At 37.0% G+C, this 27750-nt stretch overlaps 1 protein-coding gene and 1 pseudogene across 2 annotated transcripts; one reads left to right on the forward strand and one right to left on the reverse strand.

Annotated features, from left to right (window-relative positions):
- LOC135586170 (protein ROOT INITIATION DEFECTIVE 3-like) overlaps positions 1-5003 on the reverse strand; it is a 36341-nt pseudogene extending 31338 nt beyond the window's left edge.
- A 1409-nt stretch (positions 5004-6412) lies between these two features.
- On the forward strand, positions 6413-27018 carry LOC135671023 (arabinosyltransferase XEG113-like). Of its 2 annotated transcripts, XM_065178884.1 has the most exons (12): positions 6413-6577; positions 6736-6934; positions 7403-7709; positions 7870-7960; positions 9231-9338; positions 10971-12459; positions 15729-17516; positions 19852-19965; positions 25765-25863; positions 25971-26090; positions 26564-26650; positions 26742-27018. In XM_065178884.1, the coding sequence occupies exons 9-12, from the start codon at positions 25774-25776 to the stop codon at positions 26910-26912; spliced, it is 468 nt and encodes a 155-aa protein (XP_065034956.1). In that variant the 5' UTR covers positions 6413-6577; positions 6736-6934; positions 7403-7709; positions 7870-7960; positions 9231-9338; positions 10971-12459; positions 15729-17516; positions 19852-19965; positions 25765-25773; the 3' UTR covers positions 26913-27018. The 2 variants fall into 2 exon arrangements, with proteins under 2 accessions (XP_065034956.1, XP_065034955.1); XM_065178883.1 differs by lacking the exon at positions 19852-19965.
- The last annotated feature ends 732 nt before the right edge of the window (positions 27019-27750 follow it).

The following is a 27750-nucleotide window of genomic DNA, read 5'->3' on the forward strand; positions in this document are numbered from 1 at the left end:
TACACAACATACAAAACGTACATAACTCATAACAATACACATAACATACACAACACACATATAACATATACAACACATACATAGTATACACAATACACACATACAAATAACTTACATACACACACACATAACATATACAAAATACACACATATATACGCAACTTATATAACACACACCACACATACAAACAACACACATACACACAACTCACACTACACATAACACACACACAAACAACACACACTACATACTACACACACATAACATACACAACACAAACTACACACAACACACACACACTACATACACAACTTATAACAATAACACACACACATAAAGCATACACAACACACACATATACACACAACTTATATAACACACACTACACACACACATAACATACACACACAACTCATAACATACACACAAACAACACACACATACAACATATACACAAAAACAATACACAATACACACAACTCATAACACAATACACACACATACACACACAACTTATAACACACACTACTACACACACACAACACAAACTATACACTACACACACACACCACACACACATAACATATACACACAACAAATAACAACATATACACACACAACTCATAACACACAAACAACACACACACATAACATATAACACACACAATACACACACATAACATACACAACACACACTACACACAACACACACAAAACTCATAACATAGACACGTACACATACACATACACATATACAACACACACACAACATATAATATACAAAACACAGACACACAACTCACATAACACACACACAAACAACACACAAATAACACACACAACACACTACACACACATAAACACACTACACACAACACACACATATATACAAAACACAAACATACACACGCAACTTACACACACAAACAACACACACATATATACACAACACACAACATACACAACACACAACTCATATCAATACACACAAAACATACACAACACACACAACTCATAACATACACAACACACACATAATATACACACATACAAACAACATACACTGCACACACACACACACATACACAAACAACTCATAACACACACAAAAACAACACACACTACACACATAACACACAGTACACAAACAACACACACATACACTCAAAACTAATAACAATACACACTACACACACATAACATACCCAACACACAACTCAACACACACACTATACATAACACACAAACACAACATACACAACACACATACACACATAACAACACACACACATAAAACATACACAATACACACATACATACATACGCAACTCATAACACACACATACACACAACTCATAATAACACACTACACACACATACACACAACTCATAATAACACATACTACACACACACATAACATACACACACAAACAACACACACAAACAATACACACTACATGCACAACTCATAACATAACACACACACACATAACACACACACACATACACACAAAACACACACACACATACACACACACAAACAACACACTACACACACACACATAACATACACACAACTCATAACAACACACACATAACATACACAACACATAACTCATAACACACACAATACACACACACATAATATATACAAACAACACTTACACAACTCATAACAACACACACACTTAACATACACAATAAATACTACACAAAAAATAACAAACAACACAAACAACGCACAACAAAAAAAGACACACACACACAATACACAAACATAACACAATCAACACAAACATCGCACAACACAAAACATACACACACACATAACATACATAACATAGACACATATACAGAAAACTCATAACATATACACACATAACATACACACACAACATATAATATACAAAACACACACACACATACACACAACTCAAAACACACACACATAACATACACCACACACACTTATTACACACTACACACAACACATACACAACATACACAACACACAAACAACTCATAACAACATACATATAACGTACACACAACACATACACATACACACAACTCATAACACACACATATAACATACACAGCACACACAACTCACAACACACATACAACTCATAACAATACACACTACACACACACAACTCATAACAATACATACTAAAGACAAACATAAACAACACACACTAGACACAATACACATACACATATAAAACACACAACACACACACACATAACATACAATACACACACACAACACACACACACATAACATACAATACACACAACTCATAACAACACACACTACTATACACACACACATAACATACACAATAAACAATACACACAAAAACAACACACAAAGACATACACAATACGCATACACACACAACACATAACAAATACACATATAACATACCCAACACATACACTTACACACAACACAGCACATATACACAAACACAATACCCACACACAACACTAATAACACAACACACACAACTCGTAACATATAAACAACTCACAATACACATACACAAAAACAACTCACACATGCACACAACATAGACACATACACACAACACACTCACATAACACACTCACATATACACAAAAAACAACACACAATACCCACACACACACAACACGTATAAACACAACTACACTCAAACACAACACACAGCACACACACACAAAACTCATAACACACACACATAAAACACACACACTATACACAACAAACAACACACAACACCCACACACATCACACACATCACACACAGAATTCATAACACACACAACACACAGACGTAACATACACAACACACAACACAAACACAAATCACAACACACACACACAACACACACACACACACAACACAAACAACAAACAACACACAACACACACACACATCATACACAACACACAAACACACAACTCATAACACACACAACTCACGACACACCCACAAATATAATACATACAACACACACACATAACGTACATAACACACACACCACACACAACTCAAATTACAAGGCAGCACAAAGGAAAATACAAGAGGGCTTGTGAAATTATATTTATACATTTATAAATATGTAGCAAACGATTAAGACTTTCAAGGAAAACCGATTTGGTAGGCCTCGATGAAGCAGTTATATACAGATTTTAGGTTATAATTACTGAATGGCCCAGCCAAATAGTAGGAAAACATAAGCCCAGTCAGTATGCAATACTATAGTCAATATCAAATGAGCAATGCTAACAACATAAATGTAACTAATTTGGGACCCCAAAAGTCATGCTTAAGCTATATATGCCATTAGAATGTTCCAGCATTGAATGGTTAAAGACTTCATGTGCTTTAACTTGGAAACAAACTAACCAGTATACCCTGTCAATACTCAATACATCAATAAAAACCTCTAATGTAAAGGAACAGCTGAGAAGAATATTGCTATTATGAGAGAAATGTTACCTGTACAATTTGGAGCTGAACACTTTATGTGGTTCTTCATTCTGACGATTGCATATGATGATGTTTCCATATTAGCCCTCCCCTTCATCATCGTTAATAAATTCATGATCTGAATATTGTTCACCATCAGAATAAGGATGGTTTCTATCAGGAACGTCAACATTTTGCATGATCTTGATGATGTTCGAAAAAACAGGTAGCATTGAAGCAGCCAAATGGAGTAAAGCAGCCATCCTGTGTTAGCATACTGCTTAAAACACTTGTGATAATATCTACAACATTTTCAAGCTGTGAACGCATTGCATCGAAAAACCTGACAAATAAGTCAACAAAGCATTTTGATGCTAATGTATCGGTTTCAGAATTCCATGAATCATCTTTTAGATTTGACTACTATTGAATATTGTCTACAAATCCACACACAAAGCAAAATCCACAAATCATTGAATCTTGTCTACTAATAACCTGATTTGACAACCATCGAAATACCCTAGGAAACTTAGCATCTATGCCGATCACTTCCCTAACTGTGTCTGCACTGAACTATCATAACAATGTTGACACCTTTATACTGTGTATTCACACAACTAAAAGACGTCTTTAGACGCATAAAACTTGAAGAAAAACAAGAGCACCGTTAAAGGATCAGAACAATATATGTAGGCCTCGAAAGATACCTGAATGGTCATGCCATCGTCTGCGTCTATCCACTTTCCACTAGTAAGCCCCTGAGTCCTCAGAGCCCCGATTCCATCGTAGTCAGTCATGAACAGCCCGTTGCAATTCCATACTCAACTGACTTCCAAACAAAATGCCAAGACTCAGAAGATATCATGAATCGACACCACTTGGCAAGACCGAAGACGAGGAAAGATCCTTTCAAGAATCGAAACGACAGGAAAAGGAGGAACACGAGGAGGCAAGATTGAACAAGAGAAAAGATAGCTTCAAGAATCAAACTAGAAGGCAAGATTCAAGACCAAGCGAAGAAGAAAGATGGATCCGAAACGAGAGCGACCGAGAGCTAGGGCAAGATTGAAGACGACAAAAAAAAAACCCATCAAGAATCAAAACTAGAGGACAAGATTGAATACCAAGAGAAGCAATTGATCCGAAAATGCAGGGCCGTGAGCCGGGGACTGACAAGAGCAAGAGAAACGCTCGAGGAGAAACCTAATAGCTTGCCTAGCGGCAAGGTGGAAGACGGAGGGGGAGCGAGGAGGGATCGGGGAAGGGGGGGCGACGGCGAAGGACGAAGAAGAGGAGAAAGAGAGAGATACCGGGGAGCAGAGACGCCGCCTCTGCCGTTACACAGATGGAGAGAAAGACGCAGCAGCCGCCGTTCACCGAGGAAAACGCTGCAGCGACAAGAACTCGCCGGAGGAAGACACCGCCATTGCTTCCGCTGTTCGCTGATGGAGAGGAAGACAGCCGCCGTCCGCCGAGGAAACGCCGCAGTCGCCGCTGGGAGAACAGCCACCGCTTAGGGCACGGGAACGCCCGGGGAGTGTGTCGGGGGGTGACTAGTGTTAGTTATCTTGACCCAGGTTTGACCCAGTATCGTTGAATCAGGCCGAAGCCAAAGCCCAGCACTGATTGGGCCCAAACGAGCGCATGGGCCAGGCGCCCGCCCAGCCGACTTATCGGGTGATCGGGCATCAAAAATTTATTTTTTAATTACCAAAAATAAAAAAAATAAAAAAAATAATTAAGATTTAAAGTAATAGACACAAATACATCGGTAATAATTAACGTCTGAGCCCAATATCAAATTGGTCATGAGTCATACCTGTTAGAATTATTATCTTCATAATAATTCACTTGACTCATCGACTACGGATGTAATATGCCACTACACCGCAATCTCTAGATGATACAGAAAAATTCAATTCTTTGGACTTATATGTCCTCGATTACCATCAACGACTTAGATACGTTGACAATAGTTAGGCTCAAATAGTTTCTTATTGAGTCTCGCTCTAATCGGATTCTCCCGAATAATTCTTTCTTTCTCAAACTGAATGATTTTAACCAATGATTTGTTTTAGCAATAATTCACAGAATAACCGACTATACTAGATTTGGAACTTTCAAATTTATAAGTCTGGTATTAAAGAATGGGGCACTCATACAGGACATCCTTGGTGTCTCACATTTATGGATTAGATACACCACTGAGAATATGTAATAATTATCAATCATCCAATATTTAATGAGTGAATCAATTAATGAACTCATACTCCAATGAGCATCTAAATTGTATCTTTAGTGTCCCCACATGAGCATGAGCAGAAAACCAACTACCTCCTCTCCCTCTCTATTTAGCATGGAGTTTTGAAAAGTATCGTCGTAGCCCTACTGTGTGGATTTCTGTTAGAGATGAGGATGCTTGACCTCATTCACTATCTCATAGAGATCTGCATGGACCGTTCTTTTGCTACTCATGTGATGTCGCTCTCAAGATTTCATAATAACCCAAACCCCTAATCTCTAACCCCTAAATACTAACCCATAAACAAACTCTAAATTCTAAACCCGAAACACTAAACCCCTTCGTTCAATTTTTTTTCACTTTCGACTACAAAATTCATTTGTTTTTAATTCATCCAAACCCCAAACCCAAACACCAAACCCCTAATTCCTAAACCCTAAACCCTAAAATTATATTTAGATCAAGATCAATCGACGAAACATCATGGACGGCCAAAATCCATCTCAAATGACCTATCATAACTAATCGACGGTCCCTGATCGATCTCTAATAAGATGAACGGATATGATCAAAATCAAGCTGGAAGCGTTCCCCACTAAACGGGCTTTCGTTCGGCCCATTCAATCGGTATCTCAAGCCCTAACTCGGTGAGAGCCCATCTACATAAGACGCGCGCTTCAATTAGAATTCTCCAGAACGTCTCTCGATCCCCAAAACACCCCGTGGGCGGGAAGGCCTAATGCTCGTCTTATTTCGCCTTAACCCTATTGCCTCGACCTCCTTCGCAACCCTAAGAAGGATGCCTCCTTCCTTGCCGAGATGGCCGACTTCCTCCGAAGCGCCCCCGCCGTCGCCTTGCAACCCTCTCTCGAGTACGCTCTCTCCTCACATCCCCGACAGCTTGTCACCCTTTTGACTCAGAGCGCCCTTGTCTCTAGTGTTTTGACTTTTGCGTCCAAGAACTTGGGTCGGAGTTTGATGTTCTTCTTGATGGTTTATTTGATCGGGTTGTTTTCTATTGTTTGCCCAGTTATGCCGTGTTCCTTTTTCTCCTTTTGCTCGATGCGGCGGTGCAGTGTACAAAAGAGAAGAAGGCTGACTCGGATGGGGGTTTTGGGAGTGGCGGTGCCCCATTAGGTGGGCATGCGATCGGTGATTCTGCGGCAGAAGGGATGCTAATGTGCCTACAAGAACTTTGAAAGAAATGCCATCTTGGGTCTGTGAATCAGGTCTGTGCTTCTTGATGATTGTTGGTTTTTTACCTTTTAGTTTATCTTGATGATAGGACCGGCCACAATCTGTAAATTGATTGGAAATATCAAGAGGTTAAATATGACACGTAGACATGACGGGGGATTGCTGGCTAAACCATGAAGCAATCTTTCTATATTTTCATCTTTTGTTCTTAGTTGCATACATAGAGTCTTTTTGTTTTATTTTTTTGTTTTCATGCAATTTATGCCCCTATAAATTTGTAATCTAGCAATTAGGCTTGCATTTCTTTTGAAAATTCTTTTCTTATAGCTAATTTGCATTGGACCATTATGTAGCTTTCATCTTTTTTAATTTGAATGAGCCAAATGGGTGTGACCACCAAAACTATACACACTAATCTTTTTCAGCTTTGCAACTCGATGTTAGTGTTGTTAGTTCCATTAAAATTTGAATTGAAAAAACATAAAAATGTAATGTTTCAGATGGTTGTGGTGCTAAAGAAAATTGCCACTGGAGCTATGCTCGCAGTCTGAGGCATCGGAAAAATTTTGTGAAGGAATAATAGGATGCTTTAGGGTGATGCTTCTCAATTTACAGCCTTGCTCTGTTAGTTGCTGTTCATGCAAGCAAAAGGTTATCATGCCTACATGCAAACCTATTGATGGTGCTTTTGTGTATCATAATACTCTCTCGAGGAATTGTGTAGAATCGCTAGAATGTTTGCTAGCATTTCTCCAATCTCAAAATGCTTAAGCTGCAGTAGGGCATTGGCTATCACTTCTTCTCCAAGTAAGTCGTACATGCTTAGTTTTTATTCAGTTTATTTTATTGTTGCATTGTTTTGGTAATCTAATTTCAGTTACTTATCTGTGTCACTCTCCGGATCTGTTTATTTTAGTTATTTTGTTGTAAATAAATGTCCAAAATAATTTCTCTTGTTCTCTTAAAGGCTGCTGAACTTGAGGCACTGAGAGGACACCGTGGATGTGCAAATCTCCGGAAAGAGGCATTTCTTACCCTTCGAGTCCTTGTTGCCCAAGGTATCATGAATATTGATCTCCTATAATATCCTACAAGTGATATTCAAGTGATACATGTTCACGTATATAGATTCTTTGTCACACGTTGTATACTTGATTATGAAGTTTTCACAAGCTCTCAAGGCTCAGGTTTGAGAAGACCTAGGTGTTTCTGTAGAGTGTAGACTTTGTGGAATATGAAACATAAGTTAGGATGGTTTTGTTTGATATATGAACTGTTTTAAATTTGACACTTTTGAGTTGGATACATATAGAGGCATGTATTGCATTGTTAAAACTATACAAAGTTTGTCAGACATTGCTTCAATAGATATCTTGGGCACCAATGTGGGTACTCACCTGGACTGGGTTTGGCTATAAGCTCTTCAATTTACCTTGTATGTGTTACTTTTGGAGGACAGATGCTTGTTCTGTTGCCTAGGAGGTAGCTTATCAGCCTGCTTAAACAGGAGTCTTGATGTAAATGGATAGAACTATGATGCTATGTTTAGTGGAGTCATTGACTGTTTACCATATAACTATAAGATATCTCAACTTTTCTTACACCTTCCATCAACGCCATGATAAGCTAAAATTTTATTAAGAGCTGCTTTGGATTATTCTTTTTTTTAATGTTTCTTCCAAAGAAAGTTGTTGTAACCTACTTAGATGAGATTGCAACAAGAAGCAAGCCCTTGAAGAGCATGCTAGCAAAACAGAGGAACATGCTAATAAAAGAAATAAAAGGAATGTGTTAATCATTCAATGAAAAAATTGGTCCATTCCCTCATCAATATTTCGTAAGCGAAGTGAGCAGGATCTTTATTATAAACCCTGCTCATTGTATACTCTGATCGAGTGCCGCACGAATAACATTAACTGCTGCTGCTGACTACAGTGATCTTAGGTGTGATTAATTGTTGGGAAGGCCAAAACTGCACCTTATGGGAGTTTGCTGTAGTTCCTGCAGTTGTTTTTGATCATCCCTGATGCTTCAAGACGTCCCTGACTATAGTGATTGATTGTTACCTGAATTTGGATCTGCAACATGTGCTCCAATTATTTATGTTGCTGAATTTGGATGCAGCAAGACATCGCCTCCTCTTGTCCCTCTCCTCGCAAATCACTAGATATTGGGCTCCTCTCTTTCTTGACCATCTTTCTTCGTTTTTTTTTTTTCCATTCTTCTGTTGTTTTGGTTTCTAAAAGGACTTGAGTTCTAGGTTATCGTTGGGTTTCCATCAAACTTCTTGGCGCAAATTTCCTAATGGTCCTTTTTTTTGGTTGCCAGATGAGCGAGGAGCCGCAAGAGGTCGTTGGTCGATTGAGGAAACTTTTGAGGACGTAGGGGCTTGTCGGTGGAAAGTGGGTCGATGACTACGATGGCAAGACTATTCAGGTATCTCTGAAGGCGTGTGTCATGTTGTTACCAATTCTTGAAGGTGTCTTGTTTCTCTTTTAGTTGTTGTTCCTTTGGACTAAGAATTGATTGAAGGTTGAATCTTTAGGGCGGTCCATGTTGTCACGAACGGTCGTCGCGCACCCGCAACAATTTCGTTCAACGAACCATTCGTTGCTCTCATCTACATGTACAAATGTTTGGCAGCATGTTTTGCCTTGGTTTTGAGCCATTTTGCTTGTAAAAATGTAAGTTCGAACAAGTTGCAGCGCTACAAAGCGATCGCTCACTGAACTGAGCAAAACAACCCCAAAACAGCCTAAAACAGCTCCGTTTTCGTGTGCCACGGGTTGCATTTCGCAGTTCGCCTCCGTTCACCAAAACGTCAGCCATCTCAGCCCCTTTGAACCCCCCGGGTGGCACAGGGCTGGATGAGGCTTCGGTATAGTACTGGCGTTGAACACTCTTTCGCAAGTTCGCACGTTGCCTTGACGGGAACTTGTTGTCGCGCCCGGGACTCGGTGAGCAGCTGTTTGTGGGCTTGCAGCTGTTCGTTCAACCTTCTAAAGCCTTTGTTTTCCCCCTCCCTATTTTCTCTTGTGCACGCAAGGTGCTTGCTGAATTGCTTGTAAAGCTTCCCCTTTTCGCGAGACGTCGGGACTTGTCCGTCGCTCGTTCTTTCGAACTAATCAACTTTCTCTTTTACAGGTCCTTCGGGACCTGCGAGAGGTTGCAAGTGGGCTGATCTTTGCGGAGCAATATCGCAAGGGCGATGCGCGACTTAGGCAACGCAAGCTAAGTTCGCGTCTTGGCCGCAAGGGTGCCTCACGCCTTAGGCAATTCCGGCTAAGGCCGTGACAATGTGGTAGTTTAATCTAGTACAGTTAAGGAATATCTGTTATTCAATAGGAAAGGGATATTGATTACGATATTGTTTATGGAATTATAGGATGGTGGTTAAGAAATAGGGACTAAGTGGCGATAACTTTGAAGAAAAAATAGCCACTAATTATTAAAGATTATTGAATCTCTATTGTAGTCGACTGCAATATTATTTCTTTAGATCACTTTTCAGTGAGTCATGAACATTGCACCATCCGAGCACAGCAATATTATTTCTTTAGATCACTTTTCGGTGAGTCATGAACATTGCACCATCCGAGCACAAGGATTACAGTTGTGTGGATTCCTCCAACACATTGTACGAATCCACTTGATCACATCTGTCATGAGTTGTCTGCTCATTTTGAACTTTTGGTAAATTCCTATTGAATCGCATCCAAGTTGTTACTCAGAAATCTCTGATTGTTCATATGGGATATTATGTATATTCTCAGGTTTGTTTAGTTAATGGTAGTACTTTCTCTGTTTACTTAAGGTGTCAACTTCATCAGAGAGTTTCCCAGATTGAATTTTCTACTATTATCTCCAAAATAAATCTACATGAAATAAAAAGCCAGCTCCACTACCAATGCTAATAGTTAAGAATTATTCAATATCCTGAGGTTCCCAGGTTCTTTAATTTAAAATTTTTTTCCAATATCATTGAACCCTCCATTGTTTTTTACACTCATTGCAAATTATTAGAGACTAAATTCTTATATGAAACTCGTTGAATTCTTTGCTTCACAGGCAGTGATCTAGACAGAGTTGATTACGACTGTGGTTTTTATGGAGGTTATTTCTCTTTGCAGCTTAAAGAAAAGTCACTGTAAGTGAAAGGTGCAAGTGTCTAAGGAAATGGTAAAAATATTATGATGATCTACAATGAAATACTATATGTTGTCGATGTTCTGTTGTTGTAAAGGTTGGCTTCTCGGTCCTTTGTATTTAATAAAAGAGATAGTGAAACCTAAAGATGGATATACTTGCACGAAAGTGAACTTGTAATCATAAATTAGACATCACTTTTGAAGTTGTAGTTGTCATTCATGGAAATTATCTCCCTCTTGGTAGTGTCATTAGTGAAAAGCAGAAAGAGGTGGGAGTTTTAGGGGTGGGGGTTGTGCAATGGTGGGGGATGGTTAAGTTATGAAAAGAAGGGGGATGGTTAAGTTATGAAAAGAAATAGGAATTGTAATTTAGGGTGGAACCTTATGTTATTGTTGGTATTTACTGATCTGATCGTAGCTCCACTAATGGACCACCTACATATTGGGCGATTCAAGGTACATGAGTACAAAGTAACTACAAGTGCAGGACCTTAGAGGACATGGAGGTGTCAGCTTGCTTTGTCTGTGTGTTCTTTTAGGTACAACATATACGACAACTTGTTGGATCTTCTGCTTTCAGTAACTTTGAAAGCATCCGATATTTGAAGAAATAATTTTATTGGATTTAATGTTGTAATAGCTGACAATTGCCAACGGATTTTCATATATTGCCTTAAACTCCTATGGACACTAGAAAACAGAGATGCTGTCTGGTCTTGGGTAGGTGGAATATCAAAAGTTTTTGAACCTCCAAAATCTTCTCCATCTTGACAGTATGCTCTGTGGAAGTGGATTGAGGAACAACAGTTGGATGAATCAAAAGTTTCTTGAACAATAGAAGGATGAATCTAAAGTTTCTACCAGTGATAACTTAATCTCCTCTGGTTTTGCATCACCTTGCTGATTCTCCTTCCAAACAAATTGAGATATTGGACCCAAATCAATCAGCATCTTCTTCAACTAAAATCGAATGCTTACAATCTGATATAGTTGGTGAGTTTGTAAAAATTTTATAGTTGTAGTTTTTTACTCTTTGAGTAACCACTTTAAACATGAAATCAATGAAAACAATTCTGTAACTTTACATTCCATTGTCTGTGAAAACTCGCTATCTCTTGCCTTAGATTAAATTGAGAGTTTCTATGTTGCCAAAGTTACTTGCAAGAATTACTGTCTTTTTTTTTGTAGATCTTTTCTTTCAACTAAGCGTTTATGGTTTTCTAATTATTTGGAATGAACGTGCACTAGTAAAGAATGAACACATTGATAACCTAGAGGAGGTGGGAACACACAACTTTCTGGTTAATGCCAATTCATCCCCAATTCAATCTGCACTTTGAAGAAGCTAATGTGAGTAAACTATGCCACGTTTGTTGTAGCACCAGCACATGGAATTCTGTCTAATATAGGTAACAAAAATTTTCCTGTTCATGTTTTTCTTTCAAGCATTAATAGCATAATGTTCCTGTTCATGTTTTTCCTGTTGATTTTTGTGAGTAATTGCCTGCCCAATGCCAAGTCGGACATGTTATTAAGAAGTTCTTTCTCTTAATGCTTCCAAATTAGCCTCGTAAATTTGAATCAATCCACAAACCGTTGGTTTGTTGAGTTTAGGAGAGTGAAAATGTGAGAATAAGAGAGAAAATGTGGGAAAAAATAAGCTTGAGAGAGTTTAAGGTGTAGGGTTTTAGGGTGGAGGGTTTAGGTTTTAGGGTTGTTTAGGATTTAGGGTTTAGGGTTTAGGGTTTAGGGTTTGGGGTTTGAGGTTTGGGGTTTAGGGTTTAGGTTTTAGGGTTTAGGATTGTTTAGGGTTTAGGGTTTGGGGTTTGAGGTTTGGTAAACCTAAAACCTAAACCCCAAACCTCAAACCCCAAACCCTAAACCCTAAACAACCCTAAACTCTAAAACCTAAACCCTCCACCCTAAAACCCTACACCTTAAACCCTAAACGAAACCCTAACCCCAAAGCGAGATTTTTTTGCTTGTTACAATGTAGCATCATCCACGTATTTACATTTCTTTGTTATTATAAGCTTTTGTACCATTTGAAAGGATTATTTACCAACTTATTCAATTAGTGCTACTTAAAATTATCCTTATCTTAAATTTTAATATTTGTTTATTTCGTGAATAAAGAAGCGACTTTATGCACTTAACAATATCAATAAAACTAATTGGACTTTCTAGTCTCATGATTGAGTCTAGGTCTTTTGAAATATTGCATAGTTCTCCACTTTGCTTTAGCTTATTCTATTTATGGATGCTCATGCCAACCCTAAATCTGTATTTGTGTCTCACTACTAGGGTCTTGTGGTTCACGTGGCTTTAGAAAATGATTGAGTGTTATGTTCTTTTCTGTTCATTCTTTCTCTCTAAAATTGATTGAGGAATTAGATTGTGATGAGGTTGGGAATTAAGGTTTTGATTCTTCATTCTTGGTTTTACTCTAAGCTGATATCACGAACATTACCGCTTTGGTGGTGTTGTTGATCTTAGAAACTGGGTGGGCATGCTTTATTTTTTTATAATTTTAACAAATTATAGAGAGAGTGGAAACAGACCTTGGCGATGTCTTTATTAAATTTATTCATGTTTAAGCAAGAGTAGAGTTGTTCTGTATTCTCCTCTTCGTTCCTTTTTTTTGAAAGAAGGAAACAGACAATTTGTAAGGCATTTCTTTGGTTATGGGCCGTGGAAAGAAATGGATCTGCCGGCCATGCGAAACAAGGAACATTAATTATATTCTGCATAGACACACATTAAACAAGTTCAAATGTACAGTTACTATGGTATGTTTTTTTGTAATATTTTGGTTTTGAAGTTTATATTATACTTTAGATTCTTTCTGATGCAAACTAAAAAGAAATAATATTATGGGTACAAGTTCTTTCGTCCTCTTTTTGTTGTAGATTGGCACACAGACTTGTTTATAAATATGTGGTTATATAGAAAAGTGTACCTTTTTTTTTCTAACAGAGAAGCTGTTGGAGGAAGTGGATCTTGATGACACTGGCATGGTGACAAGTTCATTCTTGATGTTACATCAAGACTCGATCATGGATGAAATATGGGTTTGTTGGTTGTCTAAACAAATCAAATATATTGTTTATCTAAGAAAATACCAGTGGATAGTGGGATGTTTAAACAAATCAAATATATTGTTTATCTAAGAAAATATAAGTGGATAGTGGGATGTTTAAACAAATCAAATATATTGTTCATCTAAGAAAATATATCAGTGGATAGTGGGAAAGTAATTGAAACATTTAAACATTTAAGGCTATAAGGAAAGGAATTTTGGGTGTCTCCATTGTTCCACTTATGAACAGCAAGTGGCCACATTTGGTGCACTTTCTGAATTCACATTAATGGCACATTAGACTGTCAGATGCTATAAGAATGATAATATCACAAGGTTGAATAAAGTTCCAAATAGGAATGCTCTAGTGATTTTGCAGAAGTATGTGGCTGCTGATGCATGCATACGATGTGCTTTATAGGTTGACCACCCAAGCCATCATTGTAAGCTTGAAATACCTCCAGTGTAATGTAGGTATTGTTGAAGCATCTGAACATGTTTTGGATTTTAACTTAACTACAGGTTTTGTAAACTAATTTTTGCAATTTTGGGTTTCAAATTAGGTTTTTTTTTGCACATATGACTAACCAAGGTACACAGTATCATTTTCATATGAGTAAGTTAAGGTATTTTACAACTGTTAGAGTCCTCTTAAACTGTTCTGATTGTCTTGATAAAGTGTGATTGGTCATTAAACACTACAAGCAAAGCATTTTACTGAGATTTATGTTTCTATTTTTCCATCCTTAAATTGCCTGTCTTGTAGTCCTCATTGGTGCATCTGACATCTTTGACCCATGTTCTATTTGAGATATTGGTGGTGCAACATAGAAAGGTCATACTGTTTATTATCTAGCTTTATCGGTCAAATGTGAATGTACGATGTGTAACATGTCTCTTGTCATATCATTGATGAAGTGACTGCATGGCACAGAAATAGAGGCCATCAAGCATCTTTATGTTCAATTTTAATGTTGGAAATCTGTTCCAGACATGAAAATTTTCAAAAGTGAATGTCATTATGCCAGATATAAATGGTAGGATATATCTCAAACCTTGAAATGTCATTGTGTCATTCACTCTAGAAAAGGTTCAGATGATCTCAATTTTTTTGAAGCCTTTGGCTCTGATCTGTCAAGGCTAAAGGCTAGTGAAGATCAGTTAGCTTAATCGTTTGGCCCAAATAGTCATCGATAGCTTGGTATAGAAATATTTTGAAGGTCATTTGTATTTAGGGATTGCCCTTTTATGATTTTTTTTACCATACAAGTCTTCGGTTAGATTGGTACATACTAGTTGCATGAAATGGCACAAGCTATATGTTCCCTTGTGCAATGTTGACTGATTGGTATGGATGCACAAGCAGACCTTCAACGACTTATACATCCCAGATATAAGGCTCTGGTCAAGCTTGTTCTGACGCTCAAAACTGAAGTTTCAACTCTAATCTTATTTAGCGAGGATCATTTAATTTTTCTCAAAGGTTAATTTGTTTTATGAAACCAGTAGGACATTCTTTTACTTTTGTTGAAGTTGGCATTTGTTTATTTGTTCATTAGTTTGAATATTTGTTTTTTGTTATGTTTGCTATCTTTCCAGAGTGGGATTACCAAGCAGTAAGGAGTTATTTGATGCTAAATTGGAGAAGAAAACTTGCAGGATTATTGCTTGAGTTTAGGAAAGATTCCCAAAAGACATTGCCACCAGTTGTCCAAAAGCCTGATGGGAAGAAAAACTGGATGGTTTGTGATCCGGTTCCTATAAACAACTTCTGCTGCTAAATAGATATCTAGGTCTTTGTTTATCAGTTATATCTCCTCTGACTACTCTATGTTATATTTGATATTACTGATTCTGAGGTATCCAATTTAGTTTAGTATTTAATTTTTAAGAAGAATGGAGTGAGTTGCTCAATAAAGCCCCAATAAGTCACATACGTTGTACCTGGTATTGAAGACTTTGACCACACAGATATCTCTGAATTTGTTCAGAAAGCTCAGGTCTTAGTAAGTGTCAGAAAATTAGAACTTGGAGACATTTTTAGTTATTGGTTTCCCACAGGATCCATCGATTCTGGAGTGTTTTTGGATGGAGCTTTCAGAAAATAAAAGGACAGTGACAGCTGAGGAATTAGCTGTGGTACTTATTTTGCAGAATTAACTTTCCATGCTTGAACACTGCTCATCTTTCATTTTCTTCAGATTATATATGGCAGCAAGGAATATCTTGAAAGCTACTGTTCCCTTCTCTTGTTGTCTAGAGATGACATATATTTTAGTGTGGTTGATAGCAAGGGATATTGTTCTCTATATGAACGACGACCAAGTATTAAGGGTCAATATTAGGATTCTTTAGGAAAGATTCTTTTGGTCAATTTTCAGGCTGCCCAACCACTCCCTCAATGGTGGCGACAGCGTGGTGGCTGAATCCATCGCAACCCTAGTTTTCATGGACGAGGAGGAGGTGGGTTTTCTCTCGTTGCATCGGTCTTCGATAACGATGGCATGCTTTTGCTTGCTTCCATCCTTATTGTCATTGTTCCATCATAAGTTCTTGATCTTTGTTCCAAAGATGGTTCTGTACGGTGATTCTTTGAGAAAGATTCTTTTGGTCTATTTTCATGACCGTCCCTTCCTCGACGGTGGCGAAAACCTAGCTGTAGACTCCATCGCCATCTTAGCTTCCTTGGTAGAGGCTAAAAACAAAAGTGGCGATCGACAAGGAGGGTTTTCTATAGTTGCATCGATGGTGATCGCATGCTTTCGCTTGTTTCCTGTCATATGGTGGCCATTCTATCGTAGATTCTTGATCCTTGGTGCAGAGAAGTGTCGGTACAAGGATTCTTTTGAATAGATTCTTTTGGCCACAGATTTTCATGGCGAGCTCTGCTGCCGCCTAGCTTGCAATGAAGATGGCAATTGACGAGGAGGTTTTTTTTCTCTCATTAGGCCAGTGATGCTTTTTCTTGCTTCCAGCCCTATCATGGTTGTTTGATCGCAGATTCTTGATTTCTTGGTCCGGAGGAGAAGAGTCAGTAGGTTGGTTCTTTTGGACATCGAGTGTTCCTTTGCCTCGTGATGGATTTCTGCCCACTGGCTAGGAAACCTTCTGTCAATGGCATAATTGCATTGATAGGGGGACCTGAGGTGGAGTATATTATTTGGTCATAGTGTTGTTATGATCATGCTGTTTGTGCTTCTTATGGATGAAGAAGAGATAATTGGATTGGTTGCCGTTAAGTGGCTGGGAAAGTTTATCCGTTAGTGTTTGATAAATCCAGCTAATCTGTTTGTAATATTATGATCAGTTTAGTGAGTGAGAAATTCTTTATGGCAAGCAAAGGAGGGCACCGGCCACAGCCAGTAAATGAATGTGATATTTATTCAGGTAAGCATTATCTTAATTGAAGCTTAATTAGACTTTCGTAGTTTAGTCTCCTTTCATTTTTTTTTATGGCATGTTATACTTAGGTTTGTATCACATGATATTAATTTAGTAATCTCTTTTTAAATAATAGAAGCTATATAATCGATTTGCATTTTCTTTCCATAATGCATTTTCATTACTAATTCTATTACATCTGTCATCTGATATGTTATACATGTCAATACATCATCTTAAATAAAACTTTTGGTTGGCTTGACGAATATGCATTCATGAATCTAAGATTTATATTTTTCCCTAAACCCTAAAATTATCAAATTCTGAATTACTCGGTTTTCAATTTTTCCTTAACTTTTTGGTTTTTTCTCCCTTTTATTGTAATTTTAATAATTGAGTATTTATTTAGTTGAAATTTTATTTTTGTGCTAAAAAAGTTGCAATCTAGCTCGAAATGTAGAAAATTTTTATTTTCTGAATTAATATATTATGTTATTAATATTTAAATAACTCTGTATATAATTTTAATATTACTTAATAAATTTCTTCTGCATTACTTTACTAAAATATTTATAAAAATATTTATTATATATAATATATTTATTATATATAATATTTGTATAAAAATATTTATATATAAATATTTATATATAAATATTTATATATAAATATTTATATATAAATATATTTGTAAACTTATAGATCACAATCATCCTTTATAAAAATATTTATATATAAATATATATAAATTCTATTATATGTAGACTTATGGAAGAGCAGTTGTTGGTTGAACCAACAAGGCCTAATTTCTCTTGAACAAGGAAGGAGATGGTATTTTCCCATCTTTAAGGAGTTTAATTTCTCACATGCTTGTATTTTATTATAAAATATTTTCCTGATTGCATATATCTCTTCAACTTGTGTTTTCTGGAGGAAAGGAAAGTTATATAGTGTAGTAGGGCTAGTAAGATAATCTCCTCTTTAGAATATGGTATAATTTCTTTTCCTCTTTTGTTTATTTCGTTATGTTCTTGGTATCTGTCCTTTTAGGTTATGATGTCTGTGGTCATCCAGTATATTTCTTTTTATTAAAAAGTCATAAAGGGTAAACAAATGATATTTAATATAATTATGTTTAAGCTAGAAGATGACATAGTCTACACAAGATTGACTTATTAATATAGACAAAAGTTATTGGGCTTTTCATTGATGCTCAATTTATGTTTATGATTGGGATAACAATAATTCAACACAATAATAATTGTTTCATCTATTAATTTTCAAGATTTTTTCTGATTACAATGTATAATACGATCAAAGTTCAGAACAGTTTAGCTGGCTTTAAAGCAGCTGCAGATGGCCTAAAAATTCCCCAAAATATAGATTGGTTTGATGTTAGATAGTTGTTGGTTCATTCCTTACTCAAAAGCTTGAAATAAAAGTTTACAAAGATTGTGATCTATAAGTCAAAACACCCAAAAGTTTAGTTGCATAAGTTGGAAATATGATTGTTCTTGTGTCGGCAACCTAACTAGGTTTATAGCTATCAAATTTGGATTGAATTAAAATATCCTCCTCTTTTGGTTCTATTATAGGATCCAATGACAAGGATGAGCTCTGGTATTTATTAGCATCAATGTCATCATGGAACGAGGTGGCACTTTTATTACAATATGCAATAAGCCAACTCTGTTTTTCGACAGAAGACATTGCCCTTTCCAAATTGGATTAATTCTTCCTGAATAATGTCTTTTTAGCTTATGTATATGGAGATATTTTTGCAAAAGCATATAATTTGATAATTTTATCCAAAGCTGGTCTTTATGTTCTTTTAGAACTTCACTCATGTTTAATTATGTACAAAATTTGCTGCTATTTTACCTTGGTATCCATAATTTATATTCTCCTTTCTGAATTTTGCGTATTATTTTCCCAAAATTGTTGTAGGCTACTTTTTAATACTCTGAGTCTACAATCATGTTCTTGTATGGTAATTAAACTGGTATAAACCAATTGCATTCACATAAGAAATTTTAGAATTTTTAGCACTGAAGTCCTATTCACGTGAGATTTTCAGCGAAAATTTATTAAACATGACATCTAGATACTTCCTAGAATTATTTTTGTGCATGTTTTTTGTAGGAGGTAGATCCTTTACTAAAAAACCTACTTCGTTTCATGAATCCGCAATTTAAACCTGCATTTGTCTTATAAACATGTGTCCCTGGCCGCTATTATGAATTCATATGGCTTTGCTTTTTTCCTGAATTTTAATTTCCATAAGCTAATTATATTTTGTATTGTATGATGCCTATTGATGATTGGTCTTGCTTGATCAAAGCTTTGGAATCTTTATGAATTTGTAAAGCAGTATTTCCTATGTTAAAGGAAGATCTTATTATCTCTTTTCATGTTGGCCAAGTGGACATTTGTGTTGGCTACCATTTAATTTTTGGTACGTCCTTAAACTTTGAACATTTCTCCACTAGCCATTGTGATTTATTCTCCTTATCGTATTCCTTATGTGCATAATATTTTAGTCTAGAACATGTGTTTTTTCCTTAATATAGGCATTCCAAGTACTCCTAAAACAACTTAAAAGTTCTTTGTTGAGTACTCATGTATGAAACTATACTTACAACTCAGCTCATATATGAAACTATAGCTAGTGGTCCATCATCGATGGAGGAGTGTAACTAGCAATCACCAAGGTCACATCTCCAAGAAGCTTGAGGAAGCAACCAATATTTGATTGCTTCCTTAGCGTTTGCTAGGGGCGAGTTGAATTTGGAGATGTTTAATCTTTAACCATATGATTTAATGATCTTATAATATAAATTTTTAACCATAGAATTTGGAGATGTTTGATCTTGGCTGGAACATGCTAAGAAGGGGAGAAGATAAAAAGGGGATATGTTGCCAGCGAGAGTAGGTGTGACAATAGTTGTTGCTTGTAAAGGGAGAAGATAGTAGTTTGGAGAGGAGAAAGTGCGACGACTCATATGAAAGGGAGAAGAGGGTAGAGAGAGGGGATTACCACCAGAGGGGAGGGGTTGCTGGTCGTAGTTTGTCGATTGCTATTCGCCAAGCACTGTTGATCGCCAATCACCATTCACTACTGATTGCCAATCATCCTTCATTGTCGATTGCGAGGAGAGTCGCAAGGAGGGCAAGCCAATTCCTTCATTAGGCAAATCATTTCTTATTTAGGGATTCTCAGCTTCAATATGTTTAATTTAATATATATAATCATATATATATATAATTAAATATATAAATTAGTGGCAAAACATGCGCTGTCACTAATATAGATTTTGATGACAAATAAGAAATTATTGTCAATTAAGATGTTATTTATCATAATATATTTTTTTATCAAGAATTAAAAACTTTTGTGACATAGTTGGTAATAATATCGTCACTAATATCCAAATTTTAAGGATTTAGTGATAAATTATGGTTTATCATCAAAATTTTATTTAGTGATAAAACTAAATATCTAATGAAATGTTTTCTTGTAGTGTTCTTGAGCATTAGCTTGGACTTCTTGAGCTTACTAGCTCGGCTTCTTGAGGCTTCTCTTACTATCGCCTCTCTCTAATTTCTCTCCCTTGCTTACCCTTTCCTTGTATAGCTGTAGAGGGGTAAAACTCCTTACTAGAGAAGCACTAGAGTCTAACTCTCAGTCCACACAAAGGACTCATAGATTCTCAATTGGAATCTAACTCTAAGTCTCATGTAGGGACTCCTACTCAGTCTTCTCAACTCGAGTCAAACTCCAGTTGAGCTCGGGCTTGTCTTTGGGTTGATCAAACTTAGAGTTGAGTTGTGATTAGGAATTTACTAACAGTTGACACGTAGTTACCATGTGTCATCCAAGTCATCCTCCAACGTATACAAAGATTCAAAACAGAGAAACACAAGCTTCCTTCTCGTTCATCATGGTAAGGAAGATAATCACTAAGTTCCTTCTCTCCCATTATGATATGGAAAGCAATCCTAAACTCTCTTTTCTTCCTTTATGACAAGGAAAGATATTATAAATTTTTTCCTCTCCTTCAAGATATAAAAACACATCCTAAACAGTGAAATGGGAAGAATCTCTCTCAACTCTCCTGAGCTCTACAAAACCCCCTCCACTTTGCTAACTTGAGCATCAGAGGGGTTGGGTCAGAATATCCCCTCGACGTTGGCTGCTTGTGTAGGACCCAGGCGCGTTTAAGGAGCACCTCGGAGTGGCACCAATGTGCACCTCGAGTGACCCCGAACTTCCTCCAACAGACAATTCGCACCTCGAGGTGATGCGGAGCATCAACAGACAAGACCAAGGCGCACCTTGGGACAACTCAGAACATCCTTCAGCAAAACCTCAAGAGTCCACTTGTCACCCCAACCTCACGCTCGAATCACACCCTCGCGATTCGCTTAGGTTTCTGGACGGGTCCGTATTTTCGAAACAGAACCAGGCCGTGTTGGCTCTTTAGTCAACGACACTCGAGGTCACAACAAGTTGGTTTCATCATCTCTAATCATGGTTCTCCTTATTTGGAGTTGAATATGAAATTGAAGATGGGGTAACTCTGGTTCATTGGCTTCTTTTGTGAACTACTTTGTTGAATCAGATTCTACCCTTTGTGTCCTACTTGACTATTTTGCGCCAAATGTCATGGTACTAACCTTCTTTTTAACAATGGTGTATTCATCCAAAGCCTTCTCTTGGTCGATCACCAAGTCATACATCAAAGGTAGTATCGATGGATCAAACACATTCAAGTTCTCCGTACATCTCTATGTATAGAGGAAACCGTATGAGTCTGATAGCACCATGCCTGGTATACGATCTCTGGATATTAGATAGATGAGGGACTATAGGTACTTGGTAACTAAGGACAAACAAGTCTAATGGATTGGATTTCCCTGTATCGTCTGGGGACTATAGCGTAGTGGCCTAGTACGTCCGCAGTCGATGAGTCGAGTGAATTATTATGGGGATAATAATTCGTTGAGCTATAAGTAGTTCTGATAGGTATGACTCACGGCTAGCTCGATATTTGACCTAGAGGGTCATACACATATAGTAGGCATTACGATAAGTAAAGGTTCGAATATGAGATATATGCCGGACCCCCTATCTTATTGGATATCTAATAAGCCTCATAATTATAGGATCATATGGATGAGATCCAATAAGAGCCGATGAGAGATTATTGGATAGAGATCCACTAATCTAAGAGGCTTTAGTAGTTGAACGAAGATCCAATACCCAATAAGGTAGGTTCCATTAGGGTTAAGTTGACAGGGGACCTCTATAAATAGGAGGGAATCAGTGGTTCATAGGATAGAGCCTTTGCTTGCCTCTTTTATTCTCCTCCCCCTCTTCACCTCAGAGCAGACTTGGAGTTTGGAGGAGCGTCGTCGTAACCTTGCTGTGTGTATCATCGCTAGAGAGGAGGGCGCTTGACCTCCTTCACCCTCTCCTAGAGATCTGTAGGGATTCAGGGATATATGATCTCCGTACGTAACACAATCTATCTCACACATGGTTTTCTGTTTCGCAGATTTTGCGTACCAATCTTCCTACGATGACGAACATATCTTTGGGAATTGAGGATTTGTTTTCTGTTCTTCTGCTGCGCATTTGATGTAGCTGAAAAGACCCTAAGCTTTTATCGTAAAAGAAAGAAGGGAATAGAGAATGATCGCTTCGAGGGGAACGACCTCCTTGATTGCTTCGAGGGGATCGGCCTCCTAGGGTTTGTCCATAGACTGGAATAATATTTCATTGATTGATTGATTTTCGAAAAGAAAGGGTTACATCACTATTTATAGAGTTCCACCCAGAGTCCACCAGGACTTAGACTCTAATAATAAATAAATATTAAATAAATCTCTACCTGATTCTAATTGAACCAAATAGACTCAATAAATAATTGAACTAAACATACTCAATAAATATTATTGAAAAGCTCAGAAAAAAGGTCCTAACAATTCCTCCCTCTTCAAATCTGCCTTGTCCTCAAGGTTGAGCAGCATCAAACTCGGGGAGCTTCTCTTTCAGCACTTTAGTCTTAGGCTATCTATAACGCATCACAACCCGTTGATCAAGTAAGTATGGTCTCCACTTTCTGACAGTGTATACAACAGGTTGGTCTTTTAGTGTAGTAATTGTTGCAAGAATCTCGTGGCCCTGTATAATCAAATTTTTCTTTGAACATTTGTTATCACAAGTTAAAATTCGTCCATCAACGATCTTTACTTCGAATCTGTCACAGCCTTCAATGTGGTAAGCTAATCGAGCTGCAACTTTCTTGTCCATAAAATTATTAGTGCTGCACGTATCAATCAAAATAGTGACAGGCTGATGCTTCAAAGTTCCTCTGATTTTCATAGTTTGTGGGTTAGCATAACCAGCCAATGTATGCACTGTATATGTGATGGCTTCAATATCTTTATCAGTTTCCGCACCTTCATGATCGGAGTCCAACTCTTCTGCTTCTGATTTCTCCTCGATCTTCTTAATTATCATAAGTTTTCCCTGTTTGCATCGGTGCTACTTACTCCACTTTTCATCGCAATGCTAGCATAAACCCTTCGTTGATCTTTTTTTAAGTTCTTCTCGGGTTAGTCTATAAGTGATAGGATTTCGACTGGGAGTAGATGGGGTGTGTTGCTTGCTGATTACCTATTTATTGACACCTCTGTTTCGACGTTATTCCATGTTGATTTTTTCCTCATGCAGGCATGTAAATGAAATCATAGCTACAATGGTGCAGGGTTGACGAGCCTTAACTTCACACCGAATCTCCGAATTAAGCCCTTCAATAAATGTATCCAGAAGTTGTCGTTCCGACTAATCTCTAGCTTGATTTGACAATCTTTCAAACCTGCTATGATATTCCAACACTGTAGAAGTCTGACAAATTTTGGCGAGCTGCCCATCAACATTCTCGTATTCAAATGGTCCAAAACGAATAACAAGTCTTCTTTTAAATTGCTCTCACGAGCAGACTTTGTGGCATGTTTCGTACCAATCATGCAACTGGATTGTATCTCCCTCTAATTTTTTTTTTATTGAGGCTATTTCGACCTTGGATTCTTCTGGAGTTCTGTGAAAACGAAAAAAAATTTCTGCCCTAGAGATCCATACCTGTCTATTAGTATATCCCATTATACCATGTGTCGGTATGTTGGTGCATACCGTATCGATGGCCAGTCAATAGTTCGGTACGAACCGATAAGATGAACCACACTAGGGAGAATAAGAAGGAAGAAGGAATAGGAAGTCAAAGAAAGAGGAAGTCCATAGAAGAGGAGGAGACATCAAAGATGAGGTAGGCAGTAGGGCAGTTAAGCGACAGACAATAGAGAGACACTTGCGAGTTGTGAGCCATTACGCATCAGGCAATGGTGTTTAAAGAAAAAACAGTCACTTTGGGTGTTTGGCATCCTAGTTCAAGCACTGGTCAATACTATCTGGAATTTACAGTAAAAGATTAAGTACACATGTCATGGTAAATAACGATCAGTTCGGACCGATCCATAGTAAATTAAATTCCCTGTTGTAAATAAAGATGATGCAAGAGGAATGGAGAATTTGAACTCTCAACAGATGGAAGTAGGATGGGCAGATGAAGAGATGAGGTGGGATGGAAGATATGCAATATCGAAGTGCTCTAATAGCCAAGGAACTAAAAGTTAGACACCTGACTTGCGTCATTATCCACTTGGTACAGTAGTATGATCTGAAGTGTTGGTACATCTGATAAAGTACTAAACATTTTGTAAAATTAAGCAGTTGGCCTGATATGGTACACTTTGTAATGATATGCTGTGATATTTAGATCCATGCAGAAAATTGATTGACCAATCACCGATATAAGTTTGAACAATTCCCTATTCTGAAAAATCAGAGAACTTTTTTTCAATAAATGAATGGTCAGATCAAATGTTAAAAACTTGTATTGGACCAGTTTTTAAAATTTTGATACCGAGCATAGCAACAAAGAGGAGATCCATTAGCAATCCCATCTATAATGGTTGGGAATAAATATTTTTGTCTTTGTTGTCAGTATTAATTAGTTATTTTAAAAGGACCGTCTTTTGTGAATGGAAGTATATGCTTGATTATATTTACAGCATCTCACTGCTGTTTTTTTTTTCTTCCACTCCATGTAAACTGTTTTTTGCATATTATAATTGTTACGCCTGCTGCCACAATTTCGATCATCTGATTAGAGTTGATTCACCTTTGCAGATTAATACTATGCTCCATGGCCTTTCTGAAGAAGAGTTTGGGCCACAAATTCATTTCAGGGAGTACTCATTCCTGCAGAATACATCAGTGCCCAAACATGTAAAAATATTATTGTATCAATATGCAATACTTAGTAGCTCGTGCAGTTTTTCAGCGGCTCATACATATCTTTCAATCCCAATAACCTTTTTTTATTATGGATTCAGGTGAAGGAATCATTACTTAATGTTCAACTTTGTGATGCACATTCCAAAGGATGCAATATATCCGATGGAACAACTAGCCGTGGTTTCATCCAATTTCCCAGAAATAGCACTGAGCAGATGGTACATACATCTAATGATTAAATTTTGATTATGTAATGGTTTAAGATCATAATAATAATGGTGGTAGGATAAGATTGTCTGTTCATTTGGTGGGAGCACATTTTCTAATGGTATTAACTAAGCAAAGTTCAGTTAGAAAGCAGACAACTTAGTATTATAGTCTTGGAACCTTAAACCTTTGACTTTCTATTGTTGTCCATATTCTATGTGTTCTTCTAAGGCCTCTTGATACAATGCCAAAAAGCAGAGCAAAGAACTGGTTTCTTCTTACAAGCTCTAGAAACGTGTATTTGTGTTTTTAACGGACTTTGTTATTTTTTTGTCTTATAGTTAATCAGACATGGTCATGACACATGGATATGATTATTTTGTATTTTTTTTTCCATGAAAAGGGTAGATGCTTGAAGCTTTTACTGATGTACTCTAGAAAAGTTCAGAAGCTTTGCTAAATAGTTTGCCAATTTGTCTTACAGTACATGCAAGTATTCTCCCAGTACAAAGATATCAAAGTCTTGCACTTTTCATCCATGGCGAATGCCTTCCAAGGGTTCAATGATGAGGTAAGCATTATCGTACATTTTTTTTTTGGCTAAAAATTTCTTTTCTATATCACTATTTTGTTCTAGATGATAACGTGATGAGTTGATTTAGGCAAGAGAAGTAAAATTTAGAAATCGCATGAAGAGATATGTTGGAATGTGGTGTTGCGTAGAGAACCGTGACCCTGGCCACATATACTATGACATATACTGGGATGAGAAACCAGAATGGAAACCTGAACCACCTCGAACTAGTCAAGATGATCATCCACCTTGGGATTGAACATTATATTTGCTTGTCATGAAAGATCATCGTCATCTGAAGTTTCAGACATAATTATACTTGTTGAAAACTTTATTCATCTTATAAATGAGAATTTTTTGATGTATTTTTGTCTCAAAAGTTCTTTTTGTACGGAATAAAAATCGAGAGGTTCCTTGAGGGAGCAATTTTGAGTGTCCATGGTTTTAATAGTCAACTTTTCAGCATTGTGTTTTTATTTATTTGTTCTCTCTCAAAGAAGTTGACAACTCAATGTGGCACTTTTGGGACGATATGCATATTTTAAACAGATAGAGGTTTTTAACGTCTTATGTTTTGTTTTTCTTTCTCACTCCCTCTTCCACTCTTTGTATATATACTATCATTCATTGATCATTACATCCTACTAATAAATCTTCCTTTTCTGAGGTAGAGGCAATTTGTAGTAATATTAGATGGATTCATGTAAAGGATATTGTGTCTAAGAGGGGAGATCTATTTAGATCTTCCTTATACTCTTAAAAGAGTAATTTTGGATGAATATCTATTGATGCTTCTGTTTTTGCTGAGTTGGGAGAGATATATGAATACTTTTACTGTTATATTCCTTTATTGTATTGGTTTTTATATGGTTGACATGTGAGGGCTAGCTTAAGCTCTTATGTTGTCTTCCTTTATTGTATTGGTTTTTATATTGTACTTCTAAGTAATTGTCTCATAGATCCTGTATCTATATATATGAAGAAGAAATCAGAAGGGGATTCTTATTTGTACAAATAATACTTTGAACTTGCAACAAGCTTGAAAAAATTAGCGATACTTTTTTATCTTTTAAGTTGTTCTATCGGATATATATATA

Source organism: Musa acuminata, unplaced genomic scaffold (assembly GCF_036884655.1).
Source record: "Musa acuminata AAA Group cultivar baxijiao unplaced genomic scaffold, Cavendish_Baxijiao_AAA HiC_scaffold_1137, whole genome shotgun sequence".
Classification (NCBI taxonomy): domain Eukaryota; kingdom Viridiplantae; phylum Streptophyta; class Magnoliopsida; order Zingiberales; family Musaceae; genus Musa; species Musa acuminata.